General features: G+C 36.6%; 1 protein-coding gene across 2 annotated transcripts; it reads right to left on the reverse strand.

The window, feature by feature from the left end:
- Positions 1-114: 114 nt before the first annotated feature.
- alkbh6 (alkB homolog 6) lies at positions 115-11,638 on the reverse strand. Of its 2 annotated transcripts, none has more exons than XM_048186995.1 (7): positions 11,588-11,638; positions 3,418-4,292; positions 3,265-3,333; positions 3,107-3,167; positions 941-1,092; positions 757-855; positions 115-682 (listed from the first exon to the last, which is right to left on the reverse strand). In XM_048186995.1, exons 2-7 carry the CDS (start codon positions 3,469-3,471, stop codon positions 413-415), a joined length of 705 nt encoding a protein of 234 aa, XP_048042952.1. In that variant the 5' UTR covers positions 3,472-4,292; positions 11,588-11,638; the 3' UTR covers positions 115-412. The 2 variants fall into 2 exon arrangements, with proteins under 2 accessions (XP_048042952.1, XP_048042951.1); XM_048186994.1 differs by lacking the exon at positions 11,588-11,638 and adding an exon at positions 4,569-4,735.
- Positions 11,639-21,234: the final 9,596 nt, after the last annotated feature.

Genomic DNA, 21,234 nt, shown 5'->3' on the forward strand with positions numbered 1-21,234 from the left:
TTAGGAGGGGAAGACGTAAAACCTGAGCGACTAGTTCTAGTTTGCATGTCAGAATAGTAAAGGATTATACAAAAAGAGTAATAAATAAATAACACTACTACAACAGTCAGCAAATACAGCAATACTCGTTATTTATTTAGTTGTAAAATAGCCATTTATTTAACTTTTCACTGAAAATGGTCAATGTAGATGCTTTTGTACAAGATTAGACAACACTGTAGACCTTTCAGCCTTCAGAGGACAAATATTTCAAAGGCTGCTGCATAAACGCCACCCAGTAAGGTATCCTTATAGACATGTACAATAATATATTGTAGACACTTTTGTGCATTACATTTACACACTTTGCTTTGGGGGTGTAAACATGTATAACCTGTTTGTCTAGTTCAAAGTTCAGTCAAGTCTGAATGTGTCACTTCTTGCCAAGCAACAGATTGGCCCGGACGACTTTGGGAACGTGGCGGATGGTAAGGGAGACTCTGGTGCTGCGGGGCAGGGCGTCGCCCACTTGAGCACCCATTGATGAGAGATTTACCACATGCTCTGACAAAATATCCTCAGAAAGCCCTTGAATACCATGCAGATAACACTTGTACATATCATCCTGGAGAATCAGTAGACTTTTTCGTTGCACCAACAGCGATAGCATGTAGCGGCTTTCTTCTGTTTGAGGAACTTCGGACTGCAGGGAGAGAAGAACATTAAGAGACTGCTGTTTGATAGTTAGATTGTTTGTGTGAGTCTGTCTGCTGCTACCTGAGTCTGACAAACAGGCTTGTAGAAATCTAGAACTGTATGAGAACCCAAACTGATAGTCGTTACTGTGGGGTGATACAGTGGTCCATCCACATGAGGCTGAGGGAGAGAAGGTTGAAAGGGAAAGAAGGTGGGTTAAAAATGAAAACTACAGGAAATTAAAAGGAAAGGCACTTCTCCTCACCATAATTCCCTCCCCAGGCTTGTATTCATTTACAAGCACATGATTAGCTGTCTTTCCAGCAAAAGCTCCAAGAGCAGATATTTTCTCTGTGTACTTTAGCAGCCAATCAGGAAGTTTCTCAGCAAGCATTCCTTTGGGATTTGGCAATCCACCTGTAAAAGAAAAAAAAAAAGAAATCAATCAATAATTTTTTTCAAATGTCCCATAATCTTTTTTGATGTCATCAAACAGAAATAAGATAAAGTATATCTGACTATAGTGATTAACCCTATATCGTTTATTGTATCATATTTGATACATGAATTTCTAAGGTGGTCTCTAAATTATTAAAAGGTTAGTTCACCCAAAAATGAAAATAATGTCATTTATTACTCACCCTCATGTCGTTCTACACCCATAAGACATTTGTTCATCTTCAGAACACAAATTAAGATATTTTTGATTAAATCCGATGGCTCAGTGAGGCCTCCGTAGCCAGCAATGGTACTTCCTCTCTCAAGATCCATAAATGTACTAAAAACATATTTAAATCAGTTCATGTGAGTACAGTGGTTCTACCTTAATATTATAAAGCGACGAGAATATTTTTTGTGCACCAAAAAAAAAAAAGACTTTTTAACAATATCTAGTGATTTCAAAACATTGCTTCAGAGCGTTATGAATCTTTTGAGTCGAATCAGGGATTCAGATCACGTATCAAACTGCTGTAATCACGTGACTTTGGCGTTCCGATCCACTGATTTGATTAGTAAAGCTCCGAAGCTTCAAGAAGCAGTGTTATGAAATCAGCCATCACTAGATATTGTTAAAAAGTTATTTTGTTTTTTTGGCGCACAAAAAGTATTCTCGACGCTTTATAATATTAAGATTGAACCACTGTAGTCACATGAACTGATTTAAATATGTTGTTAGTACCTTTATGGATCTTGAGAGAGGAAGTACCATTGCTCCCTATGCAGGCCTCACTGAGCCATCGGATTTAATCAAAAATATCTTAATTTGTGTTCTGAAGATGAACAAAGGTGTGTTACGGGTGTAGAACGACATAAGGGTGAGTAATAAATTACATTATTTTCATTTTCGGGTGAACTAACCCTTTAACATGATCAAAGCTTTGCTGAAAATGCTGTTGCGCACAATATACTACATGCCTTCTGCCCTCTGACTGATACTTCATACTTTTTAGAAAGTAAAAAGCCTATTAGTATAATTAATAAAACTTCTAGTTCATGGTACATGTGCCTTTTTGCTGTAAAATCTGCAATGATTTTTTTTATAAAGTAAACATAAGAATAACGTTTATATTGTTAGTAACATTTTAAAGTGAACATTTACTAGACTAAAGCAACTTGTGTCCATACATACTTTTTTAGAAAAATTTTAAAATGTATCAAATAGGATACAACAGGTTTTTGAGAAATGTTTGTTTGTACATCTCTCAATCATGTATTGTATTGTATTCTAGGTTTTGTCCCCAACAACTTAAACTACAGATATTTGATAATAAAAATAAGCATTTAAATATCATCTTACTAAGACATATTGTTGAGAGTATTTTATGTATTAGTCTGCTATTCTGTTGGAGAAATCTCATTGATTTGATCACAATCAATCAGATTTTTTTCAGTATCACTTTACAATAAGGCTCATTAGTTAAACATTAGTTAATTTATTAACTAAAATGAACTAACTATGAGCAATACATTTGTTACTGTATTTACTAATCTTCGTTAAAGTTAGTTAATGAAAATACAGCTGTTCATTATTTGTTCATGTTAGTTCACAGTGCATTAACTAATGTTAACAAGATTTTAATAATGTATTAGTAAATGTTGAAATAAACATCAACAAAGATTATTAAATGCTGTATAAGTGCAGTTCATTATTAGTTCATGTTAACTAATGTAGTTAACAAATGTTAACTAATGAACCTTATTGTAAAGTGTTACCAGTTTGCTCAGTTAGGGCCTCTGAATAAAACTGACTCCAAATATTCCATTAGGGTCATAAAAGCCTGATGTATCAAATATGATACAAATCATTAAACACATAAGCACTTTTTGCTTGTTTGTTTGTTTAATATATATTAATCTCCAGGTTCAATAATAAACTGTTCCATTTTTAAGTGCTTATGTAGCATGTCAAACATAGCCTGTTAGTACTGACCCCAGTTCTGTAGCCTCCTTCCTGACAATTGTGTCCACTTGGGCTTAGGAGCTCTGTATACCTTACAAAAGAGACACAAGCCGGAGTGTAGATTACTGATGACATGTTATGTGTAGATAGTAGGACTGCATGCAGTCCGAGCCATTTAAAAGTCCTACCTGTTGCACCAGATACTCCTCCTCAGTCTCCGTAATAAAATCTGGGATGTAATAAATAGTTGGAGGAGCCTACGTATTAACATTAAGTACATTAGAATTAAAACAATAATATGCGTTTATTCAAACAATAAAGTGACAAATCTCAACGCTTACCTCTTTCACAATGTATTTTTCCAGGTCAGTAGCAATGTTACATGGATTTGCCATCGTTCATGTAAATATTTAACCATCACAGATTTACTGGCAATGCAAGAAACTGACTGTCATTACACTCACGAGTCTCGAAACAAACATTATTTTAAATCAACTACGTCTATAAGATGACAAACATTAAAAAAATAAATAAATAACGTAATTTATGTATACATAGGCATCTAAGTTTTTAAATCTCTGAACTGTATAGTTCATTGATGTGTTTAGTATGCGACTATGCGTGAAGTGTTCCTCGTGTACCGTGTGGTAAAACACATTGAATTACCGTCGCCGTCTAGAGGTTCGGAGCGGTAGTGCGCATAACAGAGGGCGCTGTGACTATTGAAACGAGTCGTCAGGAATGTACGCATAAGCATAAATATCAATAGAAGACCATGATGTTTTAGTGCGGGAAGTATACGAACGCCTCCAAAACACTAAAGACAAAAAAAATAATAATAATAATTTACAAAAAATACATTTGTTTATAAAATTAGATAGCCAAAGATGGTTTGCTTGTAAGTGGTAAAAGAATAATAAAACACTTGAATTTGTGTTTATCACTACATGGACTACCTTTCTCCCTCATTCCAGCTGAAATACCCCCTCCTTCTCTATGTCTTTTTTTCTCTCTTTTCCATCTTTTTCTTCCAACTCCCAATTTGAGCCTGCAGCGCTGCAGCTCTGGTTTCCATAGCAACGGCAGAGCAAGAGCCACATCTTGAATCAGCCATGGTTTCCTTCATTAATAGTTATTGATCAGGTGTGATAATGCTAACAACATCAACTCCAGGAGCACAGTGCGGGACTGCATAAGCCTTCATCACTCTTGACCGCTGGAAGCAGAGAGAGAAATAGAGCAGCATGTAAATGTGGAAACTGGCCACTGCAGTGTTTGTTGCATAAACTGAGCAAGACCAACAACTGTGAAACACATCATGTAAATTTGAAGCATAATAAATATCATGTACTCCTTGTCTTTAACCCATAGTCCACATTGGATTGTGTTGCTCAGAGCTTCATGCAGCATTAGAAATGCTTACTGTTCTGATGTTATGAATCATTCTGACAAAGCAGTATGATTGGGTGTTCGTGTTGTAATATGCATTTACCAGGTTGTAGTATTGCGGTTTTTAGGGAGTTTGGGTTGCCAGGGTTACGCAGAAATAGTGATGAAATCGTGACAGGAATACGCCTGTTTTCTGACACACTCTCCTCAAAGCCACGCTCCACACAAAGTTGTCGCCTTGACAACATGATTTAATGATGAGATCCTCCCCTACAACTATCTTCGAAAAACAGACACATCTATAGGAGAAAGCAGCAAACAGAGCTACAGTAATCTCACAGATTACTTCAGTATGATCAGACAAGACACTGTTCTGCCATTTGAAAAGGGGAAGAAGGCTTGATTGTATTGCGCATAACGGTCTGTTTTCATGCATTTCTGATGTCCTTGAATGTCGATGAAGGTGACAGAGCATCTCATCTGTTTAAATAAGTCAGCCGAGCTCTCCAGATGAAACTGGACTGCTAATGGCACTAATGTTACAAATAATTTATTTTCTATTATTGTGATCACACTGCGCTTTAAATGCCTATAATCGGTGTTGCATAAGTAATGTTTTATTATTCACAGATATTTAGTACTACTAATAATGAAGTCTTTGAGATCTGAAGATGCTGTAATGCTGCACTGTGCTTTCCTGGGTTGCTGCTACAACGCACACACTTGATATGTGTCTAATGAAGTACTGTGTGACATAATGTGACATGTTCGGTATTGACTGAGATGTGTAAGAAAAAATGTATAAATGTTTTGTACTGCCAATATTCTGGGCCCTCTGTATTTGTGTCTGTGGAAGCGTATAAAATGTGGGACAGTAGTAAATTTTAAAAACTGACACAATGCAGACAGACAGCACACTGAATTAAGGTGAGAGTGTGAGTGCATGGAAAAGTGATCATCCCTATGCTGTATAGTTTCAAAGGCTTTACCCATCAGAGCTTTGGAGGGTTAAAGTCATAAGTTGCGTCCCAAATGACGATTGTTCATGATTCCATGATTGTTCTCGCTCTAAAGTGCCCTACGAAGGCATCATTTATGCTGTTTAGAATGGCTGCTGCCTCTATAGCGTCAAATTTTGTTTTCCCACCGTCATTGATGGACAGGACCTTTTCCCAATGTGCAACATATCAATGTTTAAAGATTTATATATAGATGATGTTGTTGCATCCTTTCAACAGCTCTTAGATACGTTTTCAAACTCTGTAGCAACAACAGCACTCTTTGATACACTTCCTTTACCAGTTCATCACAAAGGCAGACATTGTGGCCTTTGTATCCCTCCCGGCTAAACATTTCATTCTAATGCACTGGAAATCATCTGTGTCACCTACCAACTCAATGTGAATTAAAGAGATTTTTCACTTTATCAAACTGGAAAAAAAGGCATTTTTTGAGGGGCTCATCCAAGAACTTTTATAAAATTCTTTTCTTGGGTATATGGAAACGTATACCCCCCTGCTAAACTGAAAATAATGATTTCATTTTGACCATAATTGTATTCAGTTGTTTAATTTTCTCATACTAGTTGGCACAAGTGCAGAATGTGTTTTTTTGGTGGGGGTGCTGGGGATCATCTGTGTATCTTTTTTGGGGATAACTAATCGCACTTTACTACTTGGGAATAACTGATTGTATCTTTTATTTTTGATAGTTTCTTAGTTAACTATCTTATATTTGGATATATATATTCTTATATTTCCCCTTTCTTTAAACATGGTCACATAGCCACAAAATGTTATTTAAACTTTACTTTTGAAATATCGAAAATTGTGTAAGGGTGCATTCACACTTGGAGTTCGGTTTGTTTGGTTCATTTGGTCCGGACCAAAAAAGAAAAAGAAAAAAACATTTAGTCCTGGTCCGATTAGCATTCAGATTTGCAATTTGAACACCGAACCAAAAGATAACGAACCTAAAGGCATAGGGATACCCACGTGTGCAGGGGCCCCGGATTGGCCAGACTATTTTTTTTATTATTTTAAATTTACTTCAGTGCGAACAAAAAAAAAAAAGACCCTCATTGGCCCACAAGAAAATAAATAAGCAGGTGATTGGTTAGTTGTGACATTTGGGTCAAATCTGTCCAATCAGCTGCTGATCATATCATGTCAATAATTTTCATTTATGTCACTGCTATTGCTAGACGGCACTGAGGCAAATGTCTGAAAGAAATTACGATAGTGGTTAAAAGAAGGTTAAAAGAACAACATGAACAAGATATACTGAAAAAAATCCCAAATTGGCTTGATACTTCAAGGCATTGGATACAAGTCACGCAGTTCATATGGGAGAGACCGTTAACGGAAGGAAATCCAAACATCAACAAATATCACTTGAAACATGTAAGTAGTAGCAACTTTACAAGTCCGCTAATGTTAGCCTAGACCTAGGGTGCGTCTCAATCAGCTCCCTCCCAGCAAGCAATAGCCGTCATTTCACCGTCTCGGTTAAATATAAACCCGATATAGTCCGGGTATGAGTATCCCACTTTTAGTCAAAATAATCTTTACATAATCTGACATCATAATCTGACATCATCAAATACATAAAGAACTATCTCCAATCAGCACGCGACAGATATGGGGGTATGGGACGCCAAAAGGGCCAGACAGCCATTGATCTTTGTTCTTAATCAGGATAGGTGCAGTTTTGTTTTTATTTACATTTGTATTATTAATTTGAAATTTGCTGAATAAAAGTTCTGTCATGACAACTCTCTGAGTGTTTGGCATGGTAATGGGTATAACAATGTTGATATGTTTGGTCCTGGCGGAATACATGCTACGCTGCTGCTGCTGTTGATTATTGCTGCTGCTGCTGCAGAGTAAGTACTGGATTTGCTACTGCCAATACATACACAACACACTGCTGTGAGCAAGTAAGACATGCTGCTGCTGTACAATATAGCGTACATGAATTACCCGTAGCAGATCTATACAGGTGGAGCTACGGAAGGTGGTGGGTTTCTGAAAGCGTGCTGCACTGCTAAGGCAAATGCTACTCATGTATTTGAAGACTGAGCATGCAAGCTCATTGGCTACTAATACAGCAGGAACCAATCATCTGTGTCATATAGATATAATAATGTGATTACGAGCAGTTGAGTTAAGGACCTATTAGCCTGCGCATTTAGAGCTTCATGACAGAACTTTGTATTTTTTCTTTCATTGCATTGCTTTTGGGTCCTTAGTTTGGTGGTCAAAAAAATAGCAGTTTGATTTGCATTTTTGACCTGTTTTTTGAAGTAAATTAAAAAAAAATTTCAGCATCAATTGGACATCAGCGTGTGGACGTCAAATTGACGTGAAAAAATTGATGTCAAAAAATGTGTCAATTTGATGGGTTTTTTTCTACATCAATTGGACATCAGTGTGTGAACTTCATATTGATGCAAAAAAAATGTACTTCAAATTGATGTAAAAAAAAATAGATGTCAATTTGATGTCAAAAAACTGTCGTCAGTTTGATGTAAAAAAACTGACGTCAATTTGATGTCAAAAATTGCCCTCAATTTGATGTCAAAAATTGCCCTCAATTTGATGTCAAAAAACTGTCTTCAATTTGATGTCAAAAAACTGTAGTCAATTTGATGTCAAAATATTGGTCATTTTGATGTCAAAAATTGCCCTCAATTTGATGTCAAAAAACTGTCGTCATTTTGATGTCAAAAAACTGTCGTCAGTTCGATGTCAAAAAAATTGTCGTCAATTTGATGTCAAAAAACTGTCGTCAGTTTGATGTCAAAAAACTGTCGTCAGTTTGATGTCAAAAAACTGTCGTCAGTTTGATGTCAAAAAACTAACGTCAATTTGATGTCACAACATATATATATATAAAATATAAAAAATTCTGCTGCTGTACAATATAGCGTACATGAATTACCCGTAGAGATCTAAAGGTGGAGCTGGGGGTGGTGGGTTTCTGAAAGCGTGCTGCACTGCTAAGACAAATGCTACTCATGTATTTGAAGACTGAGCATGCAAGCTCATTGGCTACTAATACAGCAGGAACCAATCATCTGTGTCCTATAGATATAATAATGTGATTACGAGCAGTTGAATTAAGGACCTATTGGCCTGCCGATTTAGAGTTTCATGACAGAAGTCTCATCACTTTTGACATGACAAGAGACTAATTGAGCTGCGAGTTTATCCATTCAAACTTCATTAACCAACAGCAACATGTAAACATTCGCTAGCCAGAGTCTTTAACCATTGCATTCACGTGTTACTTCTTTTGCGACATCTCACGCATGACACGGCATTTGAATTTTCAAAAAGAAACACAAAACTGACTGGAGCCGTTCCGGTAGAGAACAGTGACTGGATCTAACACCTTAAGATGACGCACAGCTCATATCTCTGGCGCTGTAAGTTACCGAAAGCGAAACCACACACAAAACACCTTAGAAGAGCTTCTCTGAATGACGTGACAGACAACTAGTTGTCCAGTCCAGTTACGTTCACACAGCGAGAATATTCTGAGAATGCGGTTGTGAGTCCTGAAAATTTACGGGTGTGAGTTTGGTTATAAATTGCGGTTGTCACACCCATAAATAACCGTACTGTGTGTGAATGTAACCGTATTAAGGACTCAAATACAGAACTGACAACCGTATTCTGCTGCTGTGTGAACGTGGCCTCAGTCTCAAACAGAGTCACACAAGTACCAAAATGAGTGACTTACTGCGCTTAAAAGGTCAAATACATACAAAATTATGTCAAAATGCCCGTCTTGGCAATTATTCAGATAAACACAGTCAGTTTTGAATCGTTAAATAGCTAAGAAAGAGAATGCATGTTGTGTAACAGTATTGAGTCCGTTCATAAACTCTTAAAGGAAACCTATTATGCAAAATTCACTTTTGCATGGTGTTTGGACCATAGGTTTGGACATAAATGTGTGTTGGCAGTGTGTGTACACAACCACCCTATAGTGATAAAAATCCAACCACTCCTTTTTTTTCTTAGGAGTTTATTTACGGGTATAAAGTTTATTAAGCACCACCTGAAAGGCATAAGGTCTTTATATATTTGTTTACTGTTAGTTGTAACGAGTGTATCTGTGTACTTCGCTATGTTGGTGATGATAATACAAGGGAAAGAGAGAGAGTTTATGGATAATATTTTAATGCACACTTGCAGTGTTTTATTAAGCGCTTACAGTGATTTTCTAGAGTGAAAACGGACGCTTCATCTGTATAGTTTTGGCCATCATTCGGACGGTACAACAGGCTTGTACTAATATAGTGGATAAAAACAAGAAGACAATATAAGTTATAGCCATAATTGAACTAAACTATACCTGTTCTATCTCCATGCAGCATATATTCGCAGTTTCTGACATTATAGCGCGTCCTGACTGAATCCTAGGCGTTTCTCAATGTCAAGGAAGGATCCTCGGAAGCCAGAATTTCGAGGATGCTACGTCATCGACATCCGTCGAAGGACTGTTCCAATGTCGAGGATCCTCGGAATTTCAAACAAGGACTGACCATATACAGGAAAGGATGCATATGTGTAGCCTTCGTGCTCTCAAATCACCCACAATCTTATGCGCGCAGCTTTGCGATCTTGTTAAAAAAAAAAAAAAAAATGTCAGACATTAGCGGGCAATATGCTTTCAAATGTAAGTATATTTACGTTACCGAACATTTGTTATAACTGTAGTAAATATGTCAGATAAATAAAGTTTAACGTTTAAATGCCAGTACAAATTACTACCGTATTGATATTATAAATTATACAAACAAATTACGTTATTGATGGCTAACTGACCGGACCGTCATTTAACAATTGTTAGCTTGGTTGCCGTCACCGGCTTTTCTTTTATAAATAACTAGTTAAGTTGTCCAAAGTAATTTAACGTTAATATTATACCATTATAGCAAAAAAACAAAGCGGACCTTTTCACTGACATAATGACGCAATGACGTGCACTTGCTAGTCTGTTCCATTTACGTGTTCTCCGAATGCTAAAGAGGAGCCTCGCCTAGCCTCTGAAGGAAGTGACTTGGAAGGACCAGTCCTGCCAAGGAAGTATCCTTGACATTGAGGGTGCTTCTCAATTCTTATTTGTGCATCCTCGTTTCCTTTCCTTGCTTCCTTTCCTCGCGTCTTAGCTCCACCCCTCCAGGATGCGAGGGAAGGACGCAAGGAAAAGACGAGAAGACGGAGGAATTGAATCAAGTGAAATGATAAATCCTCGTTCCCTTTAGCGTCACTTCAAAGCGTCGTCAGCTACAATCGAGGGATCTACCCACATATTGTTAAAGTTTGGTTATTTTAAAAAAAATATAATAAATATTAATAAAGCAAGATGCCTAGTTGAAATATATGAGATATAAAGTTTATTTAATCTGTAAAAGTAAAGCATACATTTAAATTATTGTGACAGATAAGAAGGGTGAGGAGAATTTATGCGTGCGTCAGGTTACTCGATGAGAAAGACTTCCGCAAAGGATGCACCTGTGTATCCTCGCTCATAACTCCTCAGGAAGCCTCCTCACTCCTCGTTCCTCGCCTCCTCGCGGTGCAATTAGAGAATTGAGATGTCCTTCAAGATGGCTGAGCTCGACTGTTTTCCGGGTCATAGGATGGAGGACGGAGGAGCGAGGAAACGAGGAGGGATATTGAGAAGCACCCTGAGAAACACCTGACAGGCCCTGCGTTCCATTCGGAAGGGCTCATCCCTATGCCCTAATCCCTTCAGAGGGTTTACCCTCCGGAGTGAGAGCTTCGAAGGGATGAAGGGTGTAGGGGTAAAAAAAAACTGTTCTTTTGGAACGCACTTCAGCGTCATCTTAACGAGACAATCAAGGAGGATAAATTGTGCAAGCTGCGCCTTTTGTTTAACGTTATTATTTATTTATTTATTTATTTATTTATTTTAGGTTTACCGCATGTAGGCTATATTGTATCTATGTATTTGAAACATTTGAATGGACTGATAAATGAGCTGTAAAGTATTTTTTTTTTAAGTACAATGTCATTTTGACCATAATAATGTACCAAATCTAACTCGTTTAAATATTACAGTAGTACAGAAAAATATTATACATACCTTTATAGTTAAAATCGAACTCCTAACCTCCTGTACCCATTCTGTGACGTCAAACAACTTCCCTGTGCAAAGGATCATGGGGGCCCGAAGTGTCCATCAGTTGTTCCCTTCGAAATCCTTCATTCCGAAGGGCCCTTTGAAGTGGCCAGTTTTGAGCACTTTGGTTTGGAACGACCCTTCAATATGGCGGCCATGATTATTTTCACTCCGAAGTGCCCTTCGGAGGGCGATATATCCCGTTTGGAACGCACCGAGGGAAGAATGAGCTCTTGAAGCTCCGCCCTCTAAGGTCATCACAGCAGCTCATTTGCATTTAAAGGGCCCACACTGAAACGGCTCGTTTTTGCTCAACCACTAAAAGTGGCATATTTGACATGCTATAAAAAAATATCTGTGAGGTATTTTGAGCTAAAACTTCACATACACACTCTGGGGACATCAGAGACTTATTTTACATCTTGTAAAATGGGGCATAATAGGTCTCCTTTAAAGGGACAGCAGTCCAATATTCCTGTTGCTGTCTGTCATGTTATTTAAAGTACAAAAGACAAAGAAAATCACTTTCTGCTCTTGACTGAATATTTTTATTATTATAGTTTTATAACTTTATGGTAAGAATAAATCTGTATTTAATATTTACAATAAAGAATACAGAAATTAAGGTAACCAATGTAAATTAACACTGGATGTGTTATTTTACATTTGATTACTTTAATTTCTGTAGTATTTCTTACCTGAATAAAAACCTGTTTAATCTGAAAAACTTAGTTTCATAGCTATCTATTCTATTGCATTTATTTGTGCTGTTTGCCATTTTTTTATTTGTTCTTATTTTATTACTTTTTTTATGAAAATAAAACCTTTGCGTTGAAGAAAAGTCGATTTTTGTTTGTATATGCTGTCAATTATAGTTCTAAGAAAGAAAATCGGAATCGGTAAAAATAGGTATCAGCAGATCACACTATCAAAAAATCGGAAATCGGTGCATCTCTAGTTCCAACGAAAGCCACAGCAGAACTGCGACTCATATCAATGTTTTGTGTACGAATCTCTGGCTGTGAAAAAACAATGAGAGTCAATTATTCAATTACCCTTTCAAAAATATCGCCACTTGCTTCATTACTGAATGAATGAATGACTCGATGACTCACTCATTAAGACAGTGACTTACCGGAACCTACTGGTGGTTTTAGTTTAATATTTAAAAGTATCACTCGTTTTATCACATCATTGCTTATTTCTCTTTTGGACATTTTTAATTTAAAATATTATTATTTAAATATATTTAATAATGTAATTATTATTTAATTTATATTATTTATTTTATAAAGGTATATATAAAGGTATATATAAAGTTTAAGGGGGAAAATATTGTCCCTTAATGGAAAAGGTGTGACTGCAGCAAGTCTAAGTGGAAGAGAGGGGGTATGCAGAAGAATGTTAAATACCTCAGGGGGTGCACGACTGTAAAATGTTTGGGAACCACAGCTGAAGTGAATTTAAAAACAAGCAGGCAGGTAATATGCACACTTAATTATTAGTTTATTTATCACAAGTCATCGTCATTGCAAAAAACCCCACTGGTTTATTGTTTTAGTTACTTTGTAGGCCTCTATGGATTCTTTAGGACAAGTAAGAAGTTCAAGAATGGGAACATGTTTTTTTTTAGTGACACCTGTGTTGCTTGTTATTTTTTTTACATTTTCCATATAGCCCAAAATGTGATTGTTACACTATAATAAAAAAGACTGAAAATGTGAAGTTGCACTTCAGCTTTATGTGACAGTGAAATTGCTATGCCTAAAGTAAATAAAATGGACTTATTTGATTCTACAGTGTTGGTCTGAACATGCTTTTTGATCATTACAAATAATAATGCAAAATGATTATCTTAGAATAGAAGATATGCTGTCTCTCGCATCACATAAATGATCAATAGTTATATGTACATGGTCTTGAAGAGGATTCTTTTTTTCTGTCTCTGTCTTGACTGTCTCATTTGGAGTCGAACCTCTTTGGACTTGGACGCACACCGCAGTTGTACAGAGCCACGCCTCCTGTCACTCACTCAGAGCAGCGGCAGGCCTCGAGACTCTCTTTCGGTCCGGTCACGGTGGAAGGGTTTTTGTTATATAACAACCGATATGACAACTTTAGCACATTTATCAGCTATACATTCATTCAGTGTTTCCCATTAATGACCCTCTACTGCCGCCACCGTTTCATAATGAACTGAAAATTTAAAACACACTACGTTTGCCAACGAACTAAAATCGAAGCTGTGATATGGCTTTGTGCCTTTATAAAACAGCAAAAGACACTGATTAAGTATATATACAGTCTGTCTGTGCTGCGTGTTTTAAAGAGAAGTGCGCACATTTGCGCACGCGATCAGCTGGTGATCTGGTGATCAAAATAAAAGCTCAAGGATATATCTTTTAAAAAGAAATGAGTACAAAAGTATTGTAAAAAAGATGTTTGAACCCTTTTTAATGTCCAGGTACAAGTCAATGCTGTTTCTTTGTTGAATTTGCACACTGTTCATGGGTTGAAGCTCTTAATTTTGAGTTTCCAGAGTGCATCAGATTGATGCATTTAACCTTAAAATGTACAAAATTTTCTTCTGGGGGGGCATGCCCCCGGACCCCCCTAGAGGAGGTAGGCTACATCCAACAAAGTTTTACAAATTACAGTGTCAAATAATGTAGGCTACATTTTCTGAACAAGAATACGACAACAAAAGCTCCTTTCATGTCAGTAAAGCTGTTAATAGAAAATTAAATTGTCTTTGGACAAATATAGATTTGGGCTAAGCCCCGAATGTTTACAATGTCTGGCTCCGCCCTTACACACACACGCACGCACCGTAACTTGCGCTCTTTTATATGGCAAAAGTGGGAGACAGAGCAAAATAAGTAGACTAGCACCAATTAAGTTTTCGTGCACTATATTCAAAGTCATCTGAAGCCATTCCACGGCTTCATGTGAGGGACAGAAGAAATATAGGCTACATCGATAAGTTCACGGTCAGAAACTCGTCTTCCCTCCGCTACAGCTGTCAATCATTCAGCACTCAAACAGCGCGTCGCGTTCGGTAACGACAGTCAGGTAAAACAGTAAAACTCTCCAATATGATATATTCCCATTATAATACTTGATATGTAGATAAAGAGCTGTGGATTTGCATAAAATGACTTTATCTTGCTGGAGTTTATTGCTGTTTCTGAACGATGTCATCATATTGGCTACAGGATGTCTGTTAGATCGCACAACACAAGGACTATGAATTCGTGTCACACGCACAATAACTGGAATTTAAAAATGAAAGAAACATATGATTAATAAACTGTTAGATACAGTCAGATATACACAGGGATTCTCTTTGTACCGTGAACTTTTCTTTCAATGCGCAGCACAACTGCGCGCTCTGACTCGATATTGCTTCAAGCGCATCATTCTGCACCCGGGATGTGCATTAGCGGTTTTTTGCTGTTGTTTTGAAGCGTTTCATATTATCATGGTTTTGCACACTGAAAGATTATTAATAGCCTATTTTGTTCTGTCGTATCTATAGCTTGTTGCCCCATTAAAAAGCTGCACAATACATTTAAAATAAGCGTCTTTTAATGTTACATTAATATAAATACATATAATTATTTACATATAAATCTACTTTCATAATACAAATAGTAATTTTAAACTTTTTATTAACATTTGGATTTATAAAATTACTGTGCAAAGTTTTTAGGCTAGAATATTTTTTGCTGCTGAATTATATACTCGCCTTTACTCATTTATTTATTGGTCAGCTTATGAATATATTTTTATTCATTTGTTATTTTTCTCTATAATGAGATGGTGTGTTTAGTGCATTCTGGATTGGTTAACAAATCAAAGATACAGGCTCCCACTAATAAATTAATTAAACCTCTTTTGCTACATATTTTTAATGGTTTAAATGTGTACTCTACATGTTTGACCACTTATGAACTATCATTTAGCCTACTATATGTTGTGTACATGACTAATGTGCCCTACCATCACCAATAAATAAATTACTTTTAGAGCACAAAACTGTTTACAAGAGAACAAATTTCTTTATTGATCTAGTCACGTAATTTTGCTCTCAGAATACACCAGATTTATGCATTTAAATTTAAAATGTACAAAATTTTCCTCCGGGGGGGCATGCCCACGGACCCCCCTAGAGGAACCGATGTCTACCCACCACAGTCTCACAAAATCTTGTGGGAAACACTGCAATCCGTTCCCAAAAGTCATTAGAAATTAGCATTTAAGTGCTTATATATATATATATATATATATAAATCCGGGGGAATTTCCCGGATTACTGAATCCCAGGTATCGGTATCGGAAGCGAAAAAGGCGGATCGGTGCATCCCTAACTCGAACATCTTTGGACTAGGTCTTGACTCAGTCTCGACTAGTCCTGGACTTGGCCTTGTCTTGGACTCGACAAAGGTGGACTTGACTACAGCCCTAGTTGTAACAGACCTGCAGTTTTCTGGGAGTTTGTTCCAGATATATGGTACAGACTGAATGCTGCTTAGTTTTGACTCTAGGGATAGAAAGCAGACCTGCCCCAGATGACCTGAGAGGTATGAATGGTTCATAACGTAGCGAAAGATCAGAATCATGTGGTCACAATGCAAATCAGAAATTTAAAAAAAAGATTTCCTTTACCGGTCATTTTTTAAATGTAAGTCTTTGTCTGCAACTGTTAACCACCTTAAATTGTATTACATTTTAGGGTTTAAAAAATTCCTTCATGTCAAAATGCAATATGAAGGGCGGTGGTCCGCTGCAGAAGGAGGCTTTTGAGAACACTGCACTGCATGACAGCTATTAGACGTCTTTTATGCGTGCGCTTGAGCGCTGATTAGGCCATGTATGTATTAAATAATGGTTTATTATATATGATTATGATTTTCAATTTCCCATTTTACCTATGTGGTGGTGGTAATTTTCTTACTGTGGTGGTCCACCAGTTGAAGGAATTTAGAAGAAAAACTCTAGTACTGGCTGTCTCAATGTGTGTGTGTATGCCAGTTAACCTTATTTGAGTGTGGACATGTGTGGCACTAAATCGAGAGTCTGAGAGACATAAAAAGACTGTATATGACAGATGGTTCTGGAAACAACATATATAATGATTATTTTCTGCTGTTTCCAGTTTCCAAAAATCATCTTTACAAAAAAATAAAATATAATATCTAATAGATATGCAGAATGAAAAGAATTAATCTTCTTTTGAAAAACAAAACATCACCACTTTGACACCTAAGCAATTAACCATCTTCCAATACAAAAGGTGTTGAAATATCAACAAGTTTAAAAATTCATGTCTGCGAAACATTACACTCTCTAGCAGGCCACTTTTCTGTCACAGATAGCAGATGCCTGATTTATCGGGTGAGTAAGACATGCTTTTAATGAGGGGTTGTGTGCAGAGAAAAGATGTACTTGTCTGCTGTGGGATCTGTGAAGTCATTGTACAAGACATAGTAAAATAACACATCGGCATATGTGAGTTTGAGCTCTCACACTTTGGCATTAGGCTACCAACCTTTTACATTCATTTTGTCTTCATGGACATTTCTGCATATAGAAAAAGAATGACTTAACAGTGCATGTCTTATCACAAAATACATGCTGCTATTAAAGTATTAATGAATGAAGTCTAAATTCCTGAAGTTCTAAAGGACTGGAAACACTGGGATCCTTAACTAGATTTCATCATGATAAAAGAATCCCTTCTGATCTTTTATTTTCATCATACTTTGGATTTAATAAGTTGTCATGAGCCTTGTGCAGAGAAAATGAGCCCTTGGGTCTGTTATAATGAAATGTTCCGCTACTAAACACCAACAAATAAACAATTGATTTTATGACCCACAGAGCTGGTACCTCTGGGCCTCTAAATTAGTTTTAGTTGTCCAGCGATGTCCCACTAGATGACACCTAGGCCTATTTGGTTAGTATAACCATGAATAATATTAATTATTAAAAATTACAGAGAATAAAAGAACTGCAAAACAAACGCTATTATAATAATATAATATATAAGTGTTTAATTATAGTACAGTAGGCCTATACTAATGGTTTTTTTTAGCTGTAGGCTATACAGTGTAGGCAAACCTGTGTTAGGAAGTAATTTAGTACTAAGACTAGCAACGCTACTAAAATAAGTAGCCTAACATTACATTTTTAAAGACTTGTTTTAATAGGCCTATGTCTGAGCTCAGGGAACAGTGAAATGCGCTCACCTTGACGGTCCTTTTCTGTAGGCTATCTCATGATGAAGCGATAGAAAGTCCGATATAAACGATCAACTTTCTTATATATTTTTGGGAAGTCAGGTTTATTATAGTGAATCGATTTATCCTAAACGTGCCGCTTTATTGTTTCGTTGTTCATACCTCACACCCTCGCGCGTTGAACAAAGCTGGATGCATTCTATAAAAAGCGATTCACTAATCCGAGTCCCTGAATACAGTGTACCAATTTCACCTCAGTTATGTAAATTAAGTTGTTTTTGTTGTATTTAGTGTAAGTGCGACTCTTTATTTTTCATACATTGAATTTGTTTTGTGCCAGAAATAGGCTACTGTTTAGATTATTTTAGATAGCCTAATAATTATAGTTTATTAATTATATCATTGGGTATAGTTTTATTTTTTACTTATAAATTAATATTAAAGGGTTAGTTCATCAAAAAATTTAATTTCTGTGCTGTTGACGTAGTGAATGCAGTGCAGCGCTTCAATTCAATTCAATTCACATTTATTTGTATAGCGCTTTTCATGATACATATCATTTCAAAGCAGCTTTACAGAGAATGCATGTCAACATTACAATTTAAAGAATGCATTTAGCAAATAATGTAATAATTTAGGCAATTAATTTACAATCACTGTTAGCAGTTTAACTGAAGGTAGAAGCAATGAGCTCCTGGAAAAATGAATTACATATTAACAGTAATTAGGATATATAGAAATTTGGGAATGTGCATGTTGAGATGCACATCTCTTCATAGGTGTTGGTCATCTGAGGTCTTCTTAAGAGGCTGGATCCAAACTGAAGCTGATGTCCTCTCTAGTTAGAAAAAGAACAGAAAAGCAAATGGAGAATAATTAGCGTAGCTGCTGTTCATAACATTAAGCAAAGATAATCATGTGCAATTGATCTGGTATGAGATGCATTATGTGAATGCTTGGTTAAAGAGATGCGTCTTTAATCTAGATTTAAACTGGGTGAGCGAGTCTGAGCCCCGAACATTATCAGGAAGGATATTCCAGAGTTTTGAAGCCAAATGTGAAAACGCTCTCCCTCCTTTAGTGGACTTCCTATATCCTAGGTACAACCAGAAATCCAGAGTTTTGTGATCTTAAAGAGCGTGATGTATTGTAGGGCGATAGAAGATCAGTTAAGTACACAGGAGCTAAACAATTTAGAGCCTTATAGGTCATTAGCAATACTTTATAATCGATACGGAACTTAATGGGTAACCAGTGTAGAGATGATAAAATTGGTGATATATGATCATATTTTCTTGACCTGGTAAGAACTCTAGCAGCTGCATTTTGTGCTAATTGTATCTTATTTATTGAGGAAGCAGGACAACCAGCTAATAATGCATTACAGTAATCTAGTCGAGAAGTCATGAAAGCATGAACTAACTTTTCTGCATCAGAAATAGATAACATATTCCGTATCTTAGCAATGTTTCTGAGGTGGAAGAAGGCTGTTTTTGTAACATATGAAATATGACTTTTAAAAGGATAAGTTGCTGTCTAATATAACACCCAGGTCTTTAACTGTCGAGGATGGAGTAACAGTACATACTTCTAAATGTAGATTGTAGTCTGAAAGATTATGTGTACAAGTTTTTGGCCCAATAAGTAATATTTCAGTCTTATCTGAATTTAATAGAAGAAAATTACTAGTCATCCAATGTTTTACTTTAACACACTGTCAGATTGGATAATTTAGAGATTTCATCTGGTTGTGTTGAAATATATAACTGAGTATCATCGGCAGTGGAAAGTAATTCCATGTTTTCTTATAATATTGCAGAGTGGCAGCATGTATATTGAAAATAGCAGAGGGCCTAACACTGATCCTTGCGGCACTCCATAGTTTACTATTGTTAACTTAGATTTTTCCCCGTTTAAATACACAAAATTGTGACGGTCTGATAGGTACGACCTAAACCACCGTAATACCTGGCCTTGTATACCAGTATAATTTTGTAGTCGATCTAAGAGTATTTTATGATCTATAGTGTCGAACGCAGCACTGAGATCAAATAACACTAGTATTGAGATACAGCCTTGGTCAGAAGCTAGAAGTAAGTTGTTTGTAATTTTAACGAGCGCAGTTTCTGTGCTATGATGAGATCTGAATCCTGACTGAAATTTTTCATAGATAGCGTTTTTTGGAGCACAATTGGACTGACGCCACTTTTTCTAGTATTTTAGACATAAATGGAAGATTTGAAATGAGTCTGTAATTTGCCAATACATTTGGATCTAATTGTGGTTTCTTAATGAGAGGCTTAATAACTGCTAGCTTGAACGGACTTGGGACGTGACCTAGAGATAAAGACGAGTTGATAATATTGAGAAGAGTCTCTTCTGCTACAGGTAACAATTCTTTCAGTAGTTTAGTGGGTATTGGATCTAACAAACATGTTGTTGGTTTAGACGCAGTGATAAGTTTATTTAGCTCTTCCTGTCCTATAGTTGTAAAGCACTGCAACTGTTCTTGAGGGGTGATAATTGAGGCTGAATCATAAAACTCTGTTAAAGGTTGTACATTTACAATTGTATTTCTGATACTTTTGATTTTCTCAGTAAAGAAATTCATAAAGTCATCACTACTAAACTGCAGTGAAATGTTTTGTTCTGGTGATGTCTGTTTATTTGTTAATCTAGCCACTGTACTAAACAAGAACCTTGGAACACTGGCTTCAGTGTTCTTCTACGTCAGAACTGTGATTTATTATTGGCCAGCTCCTGCATCAGCATCACACACATGCATTGTGGTGCTCACATGTACAGCGTTGGCCAATACTGAGCCAGCGTTCAGATTTCATCAAAAAATATCTTAATTTGTGTTCCGAAGATGAACGAAGGTCTTATGGGTTTGGGACAACATGAGGGTGAGTAATTAATGACAGAAATTTCATTTTTGGGTGAACTAACCCTTTAAAGTTAGGGTACGCAATTGCGGAAAAGCTAGTTTTGAAAGCATGAGATCCCACCCTCCCTTCAGAGCACTCTCTAAAGCCACGCCCTCTTCAAAACACATGAACACGCACAGCAGAGTCTGCAAAGCATCATGAAACAGAGTGTTAAATGATCTCATCTCTCAAACCACATAACATTACAGTAAAAATGAATGTAAACAACTTACAGAGCTGCAACACATTCATTTAAGCGTTTATAGTGTTGACAGAAACGCATAAAATCCGAGTCTGAGGACGTGAACATCTCCGGCTAGAACGTCACGGGTTGCCATCTTGTAATAACGGTTACGACACGGTGTGAACGCAGCATAACTCCTTGTTTTGGTTCAGGAGTACGGTAAAAGTTGGCTGCTGTTTGTTTTTGGCGCACGGTTTA

Source organism: Megalobrama amblycephala, linkage group LG4 (assembly GCF_018812025.1).
Source record: "Megalobrama amblycephala isolate DHTTF-2021 linkage group LG4, ASM1881202v1, whole genome shotgun sequence".
Taxonomy (NCBI): domain Eukaryota; kingdom Metazoa; phylum Chordata; class Actinopteri; order Cypriniformes; family Xenocyprididae; genus Megalobrama; species Megalobrama amblycephala.

What these genes read in the sequence shown, in the direction of transcription:
- alkbh6 (XM_048186995.1), bottom strand. Translation starts at nt 3,471, where the DNA reads ATGGCAAATCCATGTAACATTGCTACTGACCTGGAAAAATACATTGTG. An exon ending in AAAAATACATTGTGAAAGAG is followed by an intron (nt 3,334 to 3,417) that starts GTAAGCGTTGAG and finishes GTTAATACGTAG; the next exon opens with GCTCCTCCAACTATTTATTA. An exon ending in AGCCTGTTTGTCAGACTCAG is followed by an intron (nt 683 to 756) that starts GTAGCAGCAGAC and finishes CTCTCCCTGCAG; the next exon opens with TCCGAAGTTCCTCAAACAGA.